This window comes from Podarcis pityusensis, assembly GCF_964106645.2.
Source record: "Podarcis pityusensis genome assembly, chromosome: 1".
NCBI lineage: Eukaryota > Metazoa > Chordata > Lepidosauria > Squamata > Lacertidae > Podarcis > Podarcis pityusensis.
In genome coordinates, this window is record NC_138028.1 from 77,681,911 (window position 1) to 77,695,594 (window position 13,684).

A 13,684-nucleotide genomic window follows, 5' to 3' on the forward strand; every position below is an offset into this window, starting at 1 on the left:
GGTGAGATCTTGCCAGAAATTGGCGCGATCTTACCCGAAATCGTTGCCGGTGCTGCTTCTCTGCTGGCAGCCTCACCTCACCTAACGGCTGTGCCGGCCCTTGATGTCCAGGCCTGAAGCCATACTGAAATGGCAGCAGGTCTGAGGCTGGGTCACTATCACCCTGTTGAGCATAGAGTGGGGAATTTTGTGTCTGGGTGATAGGTGCTTAGCGCTTTGCTCAAGCAACAGTCATTCAGCATAGCCTTTGAAGGAGAAACAGTAGATCAGGGGCATGAGAGCAAAGGGGCCTCTACATTTCTAATAGCTGTGTGGAAGAAGGAACTTTTGGCCAGGAGCTTTCATGACAGGTTGCACCTGCCAGAAATTCCACACTGCTGTGAAAGATACAGGATCCCTTGTCCTCCCTGGCATTTCATCACCCTAAGATAGAGAAGGAATGGAAGTACAGACAGAGCAAATTTCACAGCAGCAGCAACAGCAGCCCCTGATGTGTCAACAGGAGTTTTCAAGTCTTACACACACACCCCTTAACACACACACATTATAGACTTCTGATATCGGTGGGATGTTTCCAGCACAAAGGCAAATAAAATCTACACATGGCAGTACATCGCTCATAGGTGGCAGTTCAGGAAAGCAAGAGCTTTTCCTCTGCAAAGGAGGTGGCCACGGTCAGTTTTCCTGCTTACCTGCATGTCCAGCTTGGTGATAAAGCCCTTCTCCTCCTTGTCACAGAGCCTGAAGAGCTCCCTGGCCTTCTCCAGCATCTCCACCTGCATGTTTCCCACATCATTCAAGCAGAGAGTGGAAGAGATGCCTGAGGCTGCTCCATCCTCTTCCTTGTCCTCCACATGGGAACTTTCAGAGAGTTCTTCCCCTGGTCTTTCCATTGCTTCAAATGACCATTTATTCACATGGACTGGAGTGTATCTAACTGCAAATATAAGGCGTTCTTCTTCAAAAAGCAATGTTGGTTTGAATTGTTTGGACTCCTCAAAATACTGACCTGATTCACAAGTACCATTAAGCCATAGTTTAAAATCAACTATGGCTTAACACAAATGAGGAGTGTGCTGGTAGGTGCAGCCAATGCAATGCTTCCTTCAACCCTCCACTGTTTCCGTGCCAACAAGAAATAAGCCGGAGTCCAGCTTGTGGTGATGTCTCCATAGAAGCCAAAATTTGTTCTTGACGTAACACTCATGGTTTATATCAAGAGAAACAAGTGATGAGCCTGGGTTCAGAGGTCACAATAAGCTAGACTCTGGCTTGTTCTGTCTGTAGCATGGCAGTAGCAGCAAGAGGAGAAGGGAGGAATGAAATAAGCACTGTATTAGCTGCACCCACCAGCTCACCTTGCTCACTTGTGTTTATTAAGTGGGAACCAGCTGATTGAGTGAAAGGCTATCATCATGCTCCCAAGTAATATGCCTTGTTGAATATGAAACAAAGGACTGGCATTACCCCATTCCTATTACTGAAAGATAATAAAGAGAAGGGAAATTGACGTCTAGTAACAATGGGATTAACATGCGATTTTCTCACAGAAACCTGCATTTCAAAAGCAAAGGGCAGCTGACAGCTTTCTTGAAAGAACAGGACTGGGTGTCCCTGAGCATTATGGGTAGAGGCCTACCCACATCCCCTCTTTTTACACTTGCTTTATATTTCTGTAAAATGAAAACTCTCCGTCAGCAGCTGTGGGCTGCCAAGAGAAGAAAAGCATTAAGCAAGATGAGATCACCACAGAATCTAATTATGAGAAGATAGGACAGTAAGAGCCAAGACCCTCCCAATTGGCAACAGTGATACAAAGGAATATAAAGTAGGCAGCCATATTGGGATGAGCACAAAGGTTGAATCCTCCCTGTCCAGCCCAGAACCCTGACAGGGATGCAGACTGGTCCCCTCCTGGGTCATCAGATTTGTCACTTGGTGAGAAAGGAGGGGTTGATTGACTCCCACTGTATGTGCTCAATAATGTGCTGGTGGCTGCACCCATTGCTGTCATGCAGCTCCCAGGCCAAAAATGGTTAGTCGCCCCTGGAATAAGCACACATTTTTGGACTTTTAGATTAGCCAGTCTTTTGTTTAGGGAAGTTGTTAATGTTTGATGTTTTATCATGTTTTTAATATTCTGTTGGGAGCCGCCCAGAGTGGCTGGGGAGCCCAGCCAGATGGGCGGGGTATAAGCAATAAATAATAATAATAATAATAATAATAATAATAATTAGTGTTCAAGGCACCACTGGTTCAGATTCAGAGAAACACAAGTGAAATTCCTGAAGTTGCTACCAAGGGTTGCATTCAATTAACTTCTACTGAGAGCAGAGCCATTGAAATTTATGACAAAGACTAACTTTGGTACATGAATTTCAATGGTTCTACTCTAAGTAAAACTTAGTGGAATGCAACCCTTGGGGTCCTGATATGGCCAGTTGAAAGCCGCTTATTATTTATTTCCATGAAGCACTTGGGCCGCAAGTGTTTCATGTCTTAACAACGCCGCATCCTTAAAACAATTTTAACAACTGTTTCCTTTCCCTAGGTAATTGTAATCCTACAATGGTAGTTTAGCATGTTCAAAAAAATTCTCAGCACCCTCACCAATCTAAAATCCATATAACTGTTTGAAAGGAAATGAAGACAATTTAAGTGGCACTTTTGTATGCATAGATCGGTATGCTCTTTGGACTACTTCTTAGGATGTCCCAACATAGCAACACACTCTAAGGCTACAATCATACACATATTTAGCTGGAATGTACTTCTGAGCAGACGTGCAAAGGATTGCACTGTGTGAATGTCAATTAGGGGAGGGATGCAAATAAATTATTTCCCAGTTATCCCTTATACATAAAGGTAAAGATAAAGGACTCCTAGACGGTAAGTTCAGTCAAAGGCGACTATGGGGTGCGGTGCTCATCTCACTTCAGGCCGAAGGAGCCAGCGTTTGTCCACAGACAGCTTTTCGGGTCATGTGGCCAGCATGTACTGTACATCAATAGAATAGTTATCCCATTGTTTATTCACTACAGATAATGCCCCCTCCACAGGATATTTTGTATGCTTTTCCCAAACTGTAGGAACGCACTGCTTTCTGATCACTCTAGGGAATGAGCTACTTACACACACATTCTGTGGCACATCTGTTTTGCAGGCTCCTCCGCCTAAATGTAGATTAACAGCATGTCCACAAATTCTGCGCGAAGACAAAAAAGGGTAAGGCGTTAAGCATTGCTGCCAACAGTTCTAACTTTTATTTATACAACCGCTTAACCTAAAAATAAACTAAATCTCCAGTTAACAAGAAAGAATATAATTGTCAGATCACCAATAAAATCTAGGTGATATATACTAAATCATAATGCTAAGCAGTGCAACCAGGGAAAACAAATACATTTTTTAAAAGCATCTGAAAATGCCATTGTTGATGCCTCCCAAATGACACAAGGGAAGACCACAACATAGTCAGCAAGGCCTCCTACAATGATTCTCAGGGTCCACTGAGTCTGAACTGGGGGAAGTGATCTGTTAGTGGTCCCAAGTTGTTTAAGGCTTTAAATGGCAATATTAAAAACCTTGAACACGGCTTGGTTGCCAATGAACAGCCACTGCAATTTTTTAAACGGAGGAGTAATGTGTGTACAGCCAGGGACTCTGCTCAGCACCCTACCTGCTGCATTCTGCATGAGCTGCAACTTCCAAACAAAACCCAGAGGCAGCCCCCTTTTATTGGTTACCTAAATAATTGTGCAGTCTAGAAACTTTCCTGATCCATATAGCCAAAAGTAATTCCTATTAGAACAGGAATGTCAATTACATTGGGAAGACTGGGAGCAATTAAGTAATCTTCTAGGAAAGCAGCTTTTTCTTGATTAGGCTTCTACGGGCATCATTCATTCAGTCAGTCAGTCATTCATTCCCTGCCTTTTTTCTTAGATGGGACTCAAGGTGGCTTACAGATTAAAAACAAGAACTGCTAAAAACATAGATAAATCCATCATTAAAATACAATTACAGTGGTACCTCGGGTTACATACGCTTCAGGTTACATACGCTTCAGGTTACAGACTCCGCTAACCCAGAAATAGTACCTTGGGTTAAGAACTTTGCTTCAGGATGAGAACAGAAATTGTGCAGCGGCAGCACGGCGGCAGCAGGAGGCCCCATTAGCTAAAGTGGTGCTTCAGGTTAAGAACTGACCTCCGGAACAAATTAAGTACTTAACCCGAGGTACCACTGTAAATATTGAATGAATTAAAACTATATGCATTTTTTAAAAAAAAACTGTTTAAAACACTGCAATAATCGCAATAAAAACAGCATGGCAGCAGCCTTTTCATTAAAACCAGTCAATTCCCATAGCCTGTTGGAGCAAGAAAATTTTTACCTGCTGGCAGAAAGACAGCAAGAAGGGAGCCAGTCTGACTTCTCTAGGGAGGGAGTTCCAAAGTCTGGGAGCCGCTGTGCATGAAGTGTGTGTGAAGACAACCCTCAAAACTATCAAACCCTCTATGTATTTTTTTATCTCCATGTGGCTTAGAATATCAGATCATAAATCATATGCAGTCAAAGTTCAAGGAGGCCAGCTAGAAGGAAGTTTTTGCCAAGACTTTATGTAGAACCGCCACCAGTATTTTTATTAAGATGTTTTTATTTTTTAAAAAGGGGGGGGGATAGGAAAGTCGAAGGCTATACAAAATTGCCCAGAGGTGCTACAGGCAGGTGTAATACTCAAGCCTGTTGTTTCTGCTTCTAGCCCATTAAGTTTATTTTTAACATCCCTTTTAAAGAAAACGGGAAAGATCTGTGTGAAGTTTTAGTGGTGTATGCTCAGCAGAAGAGGATTAATACAGAAGACTGTGCTCATACTACCCACAACAATGTTTACTGATGATCAGTCAGTGGAACAAACCAGAAATATAACCTGCCGTGTCCAGACAGAATTAAAATAGTCCTTATTTATCAATGTGACCAAAATAATAATAATCACCCCACTGCTTTTGGAGCTCTTGGCTCCCCTCTTTTGTTTTTAATAACCTAAATCATTTGGTACAATCATCAGCAAACCTGGTGAACTTTTTAAGGGCCTTTGAAGTAGCAGGGAAAGAGCAAGGGAAGAGAAGTTTTACTTCATAGTTGTTCTAGGGAGAAGTTTGAGGAATAAGGGAAAGCAAGAAAGAATGCCAGATTTATAGACATACTGTATTTTTCGCTCTATAAGACGCACCAGACCACAAGACGCACCTAGTTTTTGGAGGAGGAAAACAAGAAAAAAAATATTCTGAATCCGAGAAGCCAGAACAACAAGAGGGATCACTACGCAGTGATCCCTCTTGCTGTTCTGGCTTCTGGGATAGCTGTGCGGGTTGCACTCGCTCCATAAGACGCACACACATTTCCCCTTACTTTTTAGGAGGGAAAAAGTGAGTCTTATAGAGCAAAAAATACGGTACTTCCGGATCAAATTCATTGGACTTCCGGGACAGCGCCATCGGCAATGGCGGAGTTCCTCTGACAGAGAGGAACCTGCTCTGTGAAAATCGGGTCTTGCCGCCGCGGCGAAGGCGGAGACCCTTTAAAAATCCCAGGCGGAGGAAGCCTGGGAACGTGGGATTCGGCTGACACCAGGAGCGCCTCCCCTACTCGCAGGGAAACCCTTTTTCAGGGGTCCGAAGCGACGTGGGGTGAGTGGCGCGATGTTTTGAATCAACCGCTACTTTTACGGAGTGAAGCCGCACAGCCGTTGCCGGAGAGCGCTGACTTTTTCCTGTGGACAATTGGACTCTAAACAAGTACCCGTGAGTAGAACGGAAAATTGGATTAAGTATTAAGAAATATTTTAATTTGGCACCGAAACTGGAAGGTTCTAAACAGGAAGTCCGCCTCCCGTTTTTTGTAAATAGATTGAAGCAAAAACTTTGTAAGCTAAAGTCTGGAAAGTCGTACATAAAGTTCTAAATTTCCTTCATTCATCACCACCAAAACCCCTCTTGGAAGCAGGAGAAAAGAGGGGATTTTTTGACTGTTTAAGCCTGCAGGAGAGAGAGTAAAGAAAGATAAATTTTCCACCGTCTCAAACCTGGGAACGGGGTGTCAGAGACAGAAATTTATGGGGAAAGTTCATCGACTGTGAATGGAACGTCTTTTGACAGATAGTAAAAAAAAAAAGAGAGAAATATATTGATTCCAATGTTGCTTCTTGCAATCAAAAGAAACAAAGTATTTGAAAAGTGAAAGTAATTTTTCCTTGTTGGTCCTGCTTTTAAAAGATGGATACAAATAGAAATTGTCTCCTCTAGAGGGAGCTTGTTAATTTGTTGCCGGAGCTGATTTGGGGACCTCACAGCTGTATGATTAGGATCGTGAGACCAGACTCTAACCTGGGGGGGGGGGGGGAAATGTGTTTACAAGAAGTCTTGGTGCTTCCTTTTTGCAAGACAAGTGCTTTGCTGGAGCAGATGCATGAGAAGATGGATTTGATGACTGTTGCAGTTAAAAACTTTGGACAAACGGCGAATACCCATATAGAAACCATTCAGGAACCAGCCCAGGAATCTGTTTTGATAGGGCAAGCACAAGGGCAGAAGAAAATGGAGGAGGTTGTTGTTGAACCTCAAATAACACAAATGGAGAGACCCGAGGCCTTGCAGGAGTATAAGCCGCTGTTCTCGAAGTTCGAATCTGGAGTGGACCAGGGGGGGTCTGGAGTTGTGAGGGCTCTTAATTTTGGAAAGACTTTGAAACATCCTTTTAAATACTTTCTGGATTACAGTGTTGACTGTGGGGAATGGGACTGTGGGGAATGGGCTGATCTGCTGAGGAGAGATGGAGATACTTTTGGATTGGAGTCCTCCCGAGACCTACCCCCCAATGAGAAAGGAAAGAAAATAAGAAAAAGATCAACAAAAGATAAAGGAAAGGGCAAGTATAAACAAGAAGAAGACCTGCAGAAGGGACATAGAAAAGATTTAAGAGCCTCGGACATAAGAGCACCAGGTTGATGGATTAGATAGACGAGAAAGGACTGACAAAACCCGAGACCAGGAAGAAGAGACGATGGATGAAGATTGGAAGAAAGTTTTAAAATTTATTTAGAAAAGTATTGTAAAATTAATGAGTATTAGAAAAATGTTGGAATGAAATTATTTGGCTTTAGCAGAAATGTCAAAAAGAATTATGAAAGAATATGTTATGGTTAAAAGAATTTGGTATATATAAGTTTCAAGTTTTAAGTTTTAGGGTTTTTAGGTAAGATAAGGTTAAAATAGATTAAGGTAATTTAAATGACAGAATATTGTGAAAGATGGAAAGGATTTGCTGGGATAATTAACAACTAGAATACAAAAAAGGGAGGTGTGAGGAGGTCGTTGAAATAAGTTAATGAAAGTTAAGGATTTGGGAATATTAGACTTGTTTTTTAATTGTTTGTTTATTTTTGTTTTTTGATTTAGATGTATTGTATGTTTCGTTATTATTTTTTTGACATCGGTTTTTATTGATCTGTATTGTTTGATTGTTATGTTTATCTACTTCTTTCTTTCTTTTTCTCCTTCTCGTTTTTTCTTTCTTCTTTCTTTGTAACTTTAAAATTCTCAATAAACATCATTTAAAAAAACAACAACAAATTCATGCAGTGGTGTTCTGTCAGAATTTTAAAGAAAGTAACACTTTTCTTTTGGCAGTAGCAACCAGAATTCTGGAGCCCGCAGGAAAAACAAGACTTCCGCCAAGTTATGACAACAAAGCTTGGGATGCTCTGATTCTGAACAAATGGATATAATTAAAGCTGGTGGCCAATTCACACAGACACCTGCATCTGCACCGGACTTAACCCAGAGGACCTTTGGATGTTGCTGAACTACAACTCCCATGAGGCCAAGCAAGCATGGACAATGGGCAGGGATTATGGGAGCTGCAGTTCAGCAACCTCTGGAAGGCCAAACTATCTGACCTTACCCAAAGGCAGGAAAGTCATAATATACTTGGGGAGTTTTTAATAGATAACAAGGAGATTGTTTGCTCAGTTTATTGTGCAACAGTTGGAATAATATCTTATCAAGAGAGGAGTGACTGTAAAGATCATTATTAACTGAGAAAGATAGAGCCACTTCATTCCTATTACCTGGCAGCTTGAACAGACACAGACATTGTAGAAACAAATGTAGAAACATACCAGGGTGAGCCAAAATGAGACCTTCCACACACTGGTATTATGTCAAAGAACTAACACAACCTGCTCCCTCACCAGAAAATTGCAGTTTTAAATAACTTTTGGGGGAAGAGTGGGAGATACCAGGGCTCAAGATGATCTGGTTACAGCATTCTCTGACTTAATCCCTGGTGTGCAGAGACTTTGTAGTTCCTCAGCAGTGGGTGAAAAGAATCTGTACTTCCTTACCTTCTTCTATGTTTACTTGGTATGTCCCAAGGCACACATTAAAGTACCACGCATCAGCACATTTGCTGAAGTCCAGCAGAACGTTCATGCAATGCCCCTTGAAAGCCAAGCCAATATTCTTGGCTTTATGTAACAGAGATAAGGACTGACGCTGGAGGAATAGTCAATGAATCTGCCCAGCACCTTTCATCAACAGCTGAGGTCCTCTTTTAGGTACCCTTCTGCCATCTAAAATAAAGTAGATGTGAACCGGAGAGAAGGTCTTTTCAGTACTAGCACCCAGTGTTTAGAACAGCCTCTTGAAGAGATGGTAAATCAACATACCTATATGTTGATAAGCTACCTTGTGTACTGCAGCCTAACAAAAAGATGGGGTAAACATTTTTTAAAGCAATAATAATCTAGATCTATATCTAAGGATAACCATAAGCAGGCGATCTAAACTGAGAGTTTAGTAGCTACAGAATTAAGAAACATCCAAGGATTGGTGCCCAGTAACAAAGAATTGCAACATGCATGGTGTGTTTACTGCCTCTACAGAGACTCTTAATCCGACACTGGAAAAAGGGTGAGATGTTTTGTACTAGGCACTCTATATGTTTATCAGCACCATATTTAATCACATCTGCTTTGCAGAGAGTTTCCCTGTCAAAAGACCCCATGAAAAATCCACAACATCCACCATGAGTCACATAAGGCTGGAGGAGCTGTGGGGGAAGATGAAAACTAAGGCCCATTGATGTTCCCTGATCACGTCAAATTTGTATTTCAAAGCCATTTTTAGAATGGACAGTTTTCTGGCCTTTGTTTCTGTGTGTAGGTGGAAAGGAGTAAAGGGGGGGGGGGGAGCGGACCACTGCTTAGAGAACCTTTTGCTTGCTTTTCATAACCTCCTGTTAAGATGGATTTCAAAAGGTCATGAATAGTTTGTGGAAATTAAAAGCAGGAGTGAGGGTTTCCAAACAACACACTCTCTCTCTCAAGCTGTGCTTATTGCTGTATTAGCCTCACCCTTTCGGGGGATTATAAGGCTTCTGAAAAGATTAACCTTTTAACATAATTCAATAACAAAACAGAAGCAGGAGTGCCCAGGTGAGGCCTGCTTTTCCAATGCCCCTTCCCCACCTCAGAGGATTAACGTTTTAACATTAGAAACTAGAGCGCTCTGTTTCTGGAGGGAGTCTATCCTTCTTGAGAAATGTTTTCTTCGTTCTCAAGCACATATGTTATAGATTACCACTGATCTCACTCCCAAGTCTGCACGCTTAGCACATCATAACCCAATGCACTTGCTTTCCCACTGGTGGGAAGAGGAAAGTGAGACTGTGGCCCAGTGCCCTCCGTGTGCTGTTGAAATCTCCCTCAGGATCTCTGGAATATCTTCATACTTTCCTGGCTCTCCGCCTCATCAAAACAAATGCAGAGCCTGTAAGCATTTCTGCCTGACACTTTTTAACACGCCATGCAGACAAAACAGCTTGGAATATATACATATGCCAAGTACAGTATGTGGTCTAAGGCGAAATGTGTTCAGATTGGGCAAGAGCAGCCCGTATCTGCTAGTTAACCATCTCCGCACACCCTTCCTCACTGCTTCTTAAAAATATGGACAGATATAGGAAACCCAAAATCCCTGCAGCACTATGGGCTCATCCAGACTTCCTTTCATGCTATGCTTTCAAGGGACAGGTCCTGTGCTTTAAAGCTCCATGTCTGAATAAGGCTGGTTGTTTTCTTTTGTCCCAGAGCTTTGTCTGAGAAACCCATCCTTTACCGCTGAATCGGAGCAAACAGCAGTCTGCGGGAAACTGCAGTGCAACTGGCAGTGAGAACAATCTTAAGGGTTTTTGAACCTGTGGCATGCCTATTGCTGAGGGCAACGTGGAGCCACCAACTAATCATAACATGACTAGAAGACCTGCATACCAACCCGTGTAACACATTGGTGACAGCTATACTAATAGCAGCAGCAGGTACAAGGATTTAAGCAAGAATAATCTCAGGGATAAAAGGAAAGGAGTGAATTGTTTCACGTAGGCAGCTGTTCTTTGTAGATAAATGAGAGCATCCTGGAGAACTATTACTTGTTGTTCCTTGTTGCTTTATTCTAGTCAGGTCAGATAGCCTAGGAATGGAGGGATTAAAACAATAGTTAAATCTCAACTTTCACTTAGGCTGAACAAATTGCTGCACCCTCAGACTGGCATTGGTGAAGGCCATTTATTATGTGATAAGTAGACAAGACCAGAGGGACAAGGAAGCAGGGGGAGGGGAGGAGTACCAGTTATGCTTGCTTTAGGAACTTATTCGTTTTGCATTTGATAATGATAAAGTTGCACATATTCTTGCAGCAGTGTGGATCAACGATTACAAGCACCCCCCTCCCCTTTTCAGTGTCCTGTAATTGCCTGTTGCCATATGCTTGTTTTCAACTGCACAGAAACAGAGGAAACAAAAAGCCACCCCAGCCTGTTGGAAATGTCACGGTAGGATGCTGTTTGTTTTGAAAAGCAGCCGTTCAGGGCTGCAAGCCAAGGCAAAGCTGGCCTTGGCCACAGCAGCAACTATCAAGGAGCACAAGGCTTTATCACAGGGCCATGAGAAAGGACACAGCACCGGAGCCACTTGACAGGATCACTGAGAGTTCTAAGCAGCATTGTTTAATGCCCTTTACCTCCTCCTCAACTGGTCACCCCATGGGCCCGCAAAGCAGCCCTCAAAGATAATATTTACCCAGCAAAAACAAACTTTGACATACCAATACCAGGAGAAATATATGAGTTCAGGTAGGAGTGCCTTGGCTGCCTGTGGATTTTATTTCCTCTTTCCTTATTAGCTGCTTCAAGATTTTAACTGGAGCCTGAATGGATTTTTAAAAACACTTTTAGGGTCATGGAGGTGACTGAAACAAGGCCATTTACGGAACACAAATCATTGCAGAAATCCCTTCTAAGAATCAAAGATCACACAGGAAGAGCAAAGGTAAAACCGTACATTGCTAAGTCAAATGGGAGCTGGTGATCTTGAAAAAGCTGAGAAGAACAAGCTTTTCTCAACCCTCTTTGGATTGCATGCAGATATATAGGACTATAAAATGCATCCACATCTCTATCTCTCTCTGTGTGTGTCCAGTACTTTTTTTCTTTAAAAAAAAGTTTAGGGGGACTCTCATTTTCCTGCTCATATTGAAATACTGCCCCTCAATGAGGCCAAACTTAGATTCACAAAATGTTTAGGTAGGGGTATGCTGTGTCCCCCCCAGAAAAAAGCACTGTGTGTATACACACACACACTTACACTTGTTTCCAAGGCTCATAAAATTAATGCTTTATCTTGGTTTTGCATGAATCCAAACTTTCCATTGGGAGGTATCCAATATGCAAAACACACCACTTGACATCATGTTCTGGCCAGATTTGCATCCTTCAATAGCACCTGCTGTAAAGCTAGACTATTAGCTGCTGCAAGAAGATTTCTCTTACAGTTAAGTGTCTGAGGAGGTGGACTAACGTGTAAATGCCATGGATTGCATGAGAGCCCCAGGAGTCTAGGATGCAGTCTAAGAATCATTTTACCACCACTGTTTGTGTGAGCTAGGCCTAGGTTTCGAACGTCACACATACCCTAGTTGTCTCCAAGAGCATGGAATTGGTAGGATACCTATTGGTCCTTTAATTGAACTTTCTGCCCCAAGGCAGTCTTTCCTGAAACAACTCTGATATCTCAAGTCCCTATAATTTCTGCCTCATATACTTTTGGACTTCTTGTGGCAGCCTGCTCAGAATGTTCCTCTGTAGGGAGAATCAAGTCCTGATGGGCAACTGTGTGTAAGCATACTTGGGAATGGGGCTTGTACTTAGATCACTATTTGAAGTTAATCCAAGTTGCAATGTCATTACTCTCCCTCATGTACAGCTGAAAAGAAATGGTTTTATTGAGAGCATGGGGGTAGAACAGAAAGCCAAGCAGGAAATATGAGTTCAATGAGATGCATGCAAATATATGAATCTCAGGAACTCAAAACAGGCCACACATGCAAATATAATCTCTTCAGCAAATGGATTTTGGTCGGTTTTCCTTGAAAAATAACAAGTGCTTGTTTCTGTCTTCTCTTCATCAAGGAGCTCATTTGCTTCCATTTAATGTTGAAAAGAATATGCTCTCACCCTTTGTCCATTCGATTAATGTAACATGGGGGCAGAGAATCATCCAGTGACATGAAAAGGGTCTCTGGAAGGAAATTAAATTATCTGCACTTTGATGCTCCCTTTCAACTTCAAATAATAGATATGCAAGATTAATCCCTTCAATTTCCTGACTGGTCAGCTGATGGGTCTGCAAAACAGTCCTCAAAGACAATATTTACCCCCTATATCCATGTTCTGTTTGGAAGCATATGAATGTAGGGCTCTGATCCCCCATCACGTTCTCAGCACTCTCACAAATCTAAAAATTCTCAGTTTTCTGTAAGAAGAAGTCTTTAATATGGTCATGGAGAGGTGGCTTTTATCCTTTAAAAAGGAACAAGCACTAACAAAAGCTGCAATATGGGGACACATATACAAAGCTGCATTATAGCAAGTTAAACCATGAGTCTATCTAGCAGAGAACCAACAAAACCATTGCACTTCTTCTAGCTCAACATAGCCACACCCTTCCCCCAGAGCGTCCATTAAAGTGTTCTGTTGCACAGTTCTCCACTGCCCATGAGTCATGTCAGGCACTTTGGAATGAACCGCTATAACGGGTTACGAAGGGAGAGCTGCTGTCAAACACTCCACACCTGGCTAGAGTGAAAACTCATCACGCTAGGCAGACTGGGCAGCAGGAGAACCCAGATCTAACAGTAAAAAAGTCAAGATTTATTATACCAGTGACCCAAGAGAAAACTCATGACAACTGCTATCAAAATCACATGAGCACCAGTTCAGGGGCCATTTGGGCTCCAATGAACACAACTCCCAGTGTCAACACATCTTCCCATTTACTTCACTGGAACAGGCAACGTCATGAAAGAGGGTAGAGGAGTGCCACGTGCACAATGGAAGCAGGCGCACCTGCAAAGAATTGATGCAACAGAGTGGCAGCCGCTGAGAATTGTTATTACACAAGTTCAAGTGACGTCATTTGGGGGTTGCATGACCTCAGTGATTGGCGGACTTTATATTTGGTGCAGGGGATCAGGCAGTCAAAATGTGTAGCAGACAGAATGAAAATGTCACCAAGAACTCACAGGACTGATGCCGTGACAAGATATGGAGTGCTTAATGGGGCAGA

General features: G+C 42.4%; 1 protein-coding gene and 1 long non-coding RNA gene across 5 annotated transcripts in view; one reads left to right on the plus strand and one right to left on the minus strand.

Annotated features, from left to right (window-relative positions):
• The window catches only part of CRACR2B (calcium release activated channel regulator 2B), a 43,833-nt gene that overhangs the window by 25,978 nt on the left and 4,171 nt on the right, over positions 1-13,684 (minus strand). For 2 of the 4 annotated variants that reach the window (XM_081011316.1, XM_081011315.1), the window contains exons 2-3: positions 3,133-3,205; positions 693-937 (exon numbers count right to left, since the gene is read on the minus strand). In XM_081011316.1, coding sequence (XP_080867442.1) covers positions 693-893 — 201 coding nt within the window. In that variant the 5' untranslated portion in view covers positions 894-937; positions 3,133-3,205. The remainder of the gene's footprint in view (positions 1-692; positions 938-3,132; positions 3,206-13,684) is intronic. The other 2 variants (XM_081011317.1, XM_081011314.1) reach the window with 1 other exon arrangement.
• LOC308480349 lies at positions 1,519-4,388 on the plus strand. Its single transcript, XR_013988065.1, has 3 exons — positions 1,519-2,039; positions 3,125-3,194; positions 3,919-4,388. It is a non-coding gene; the product is annotated as an uncharacterized lncRNA (long non-coding RNA).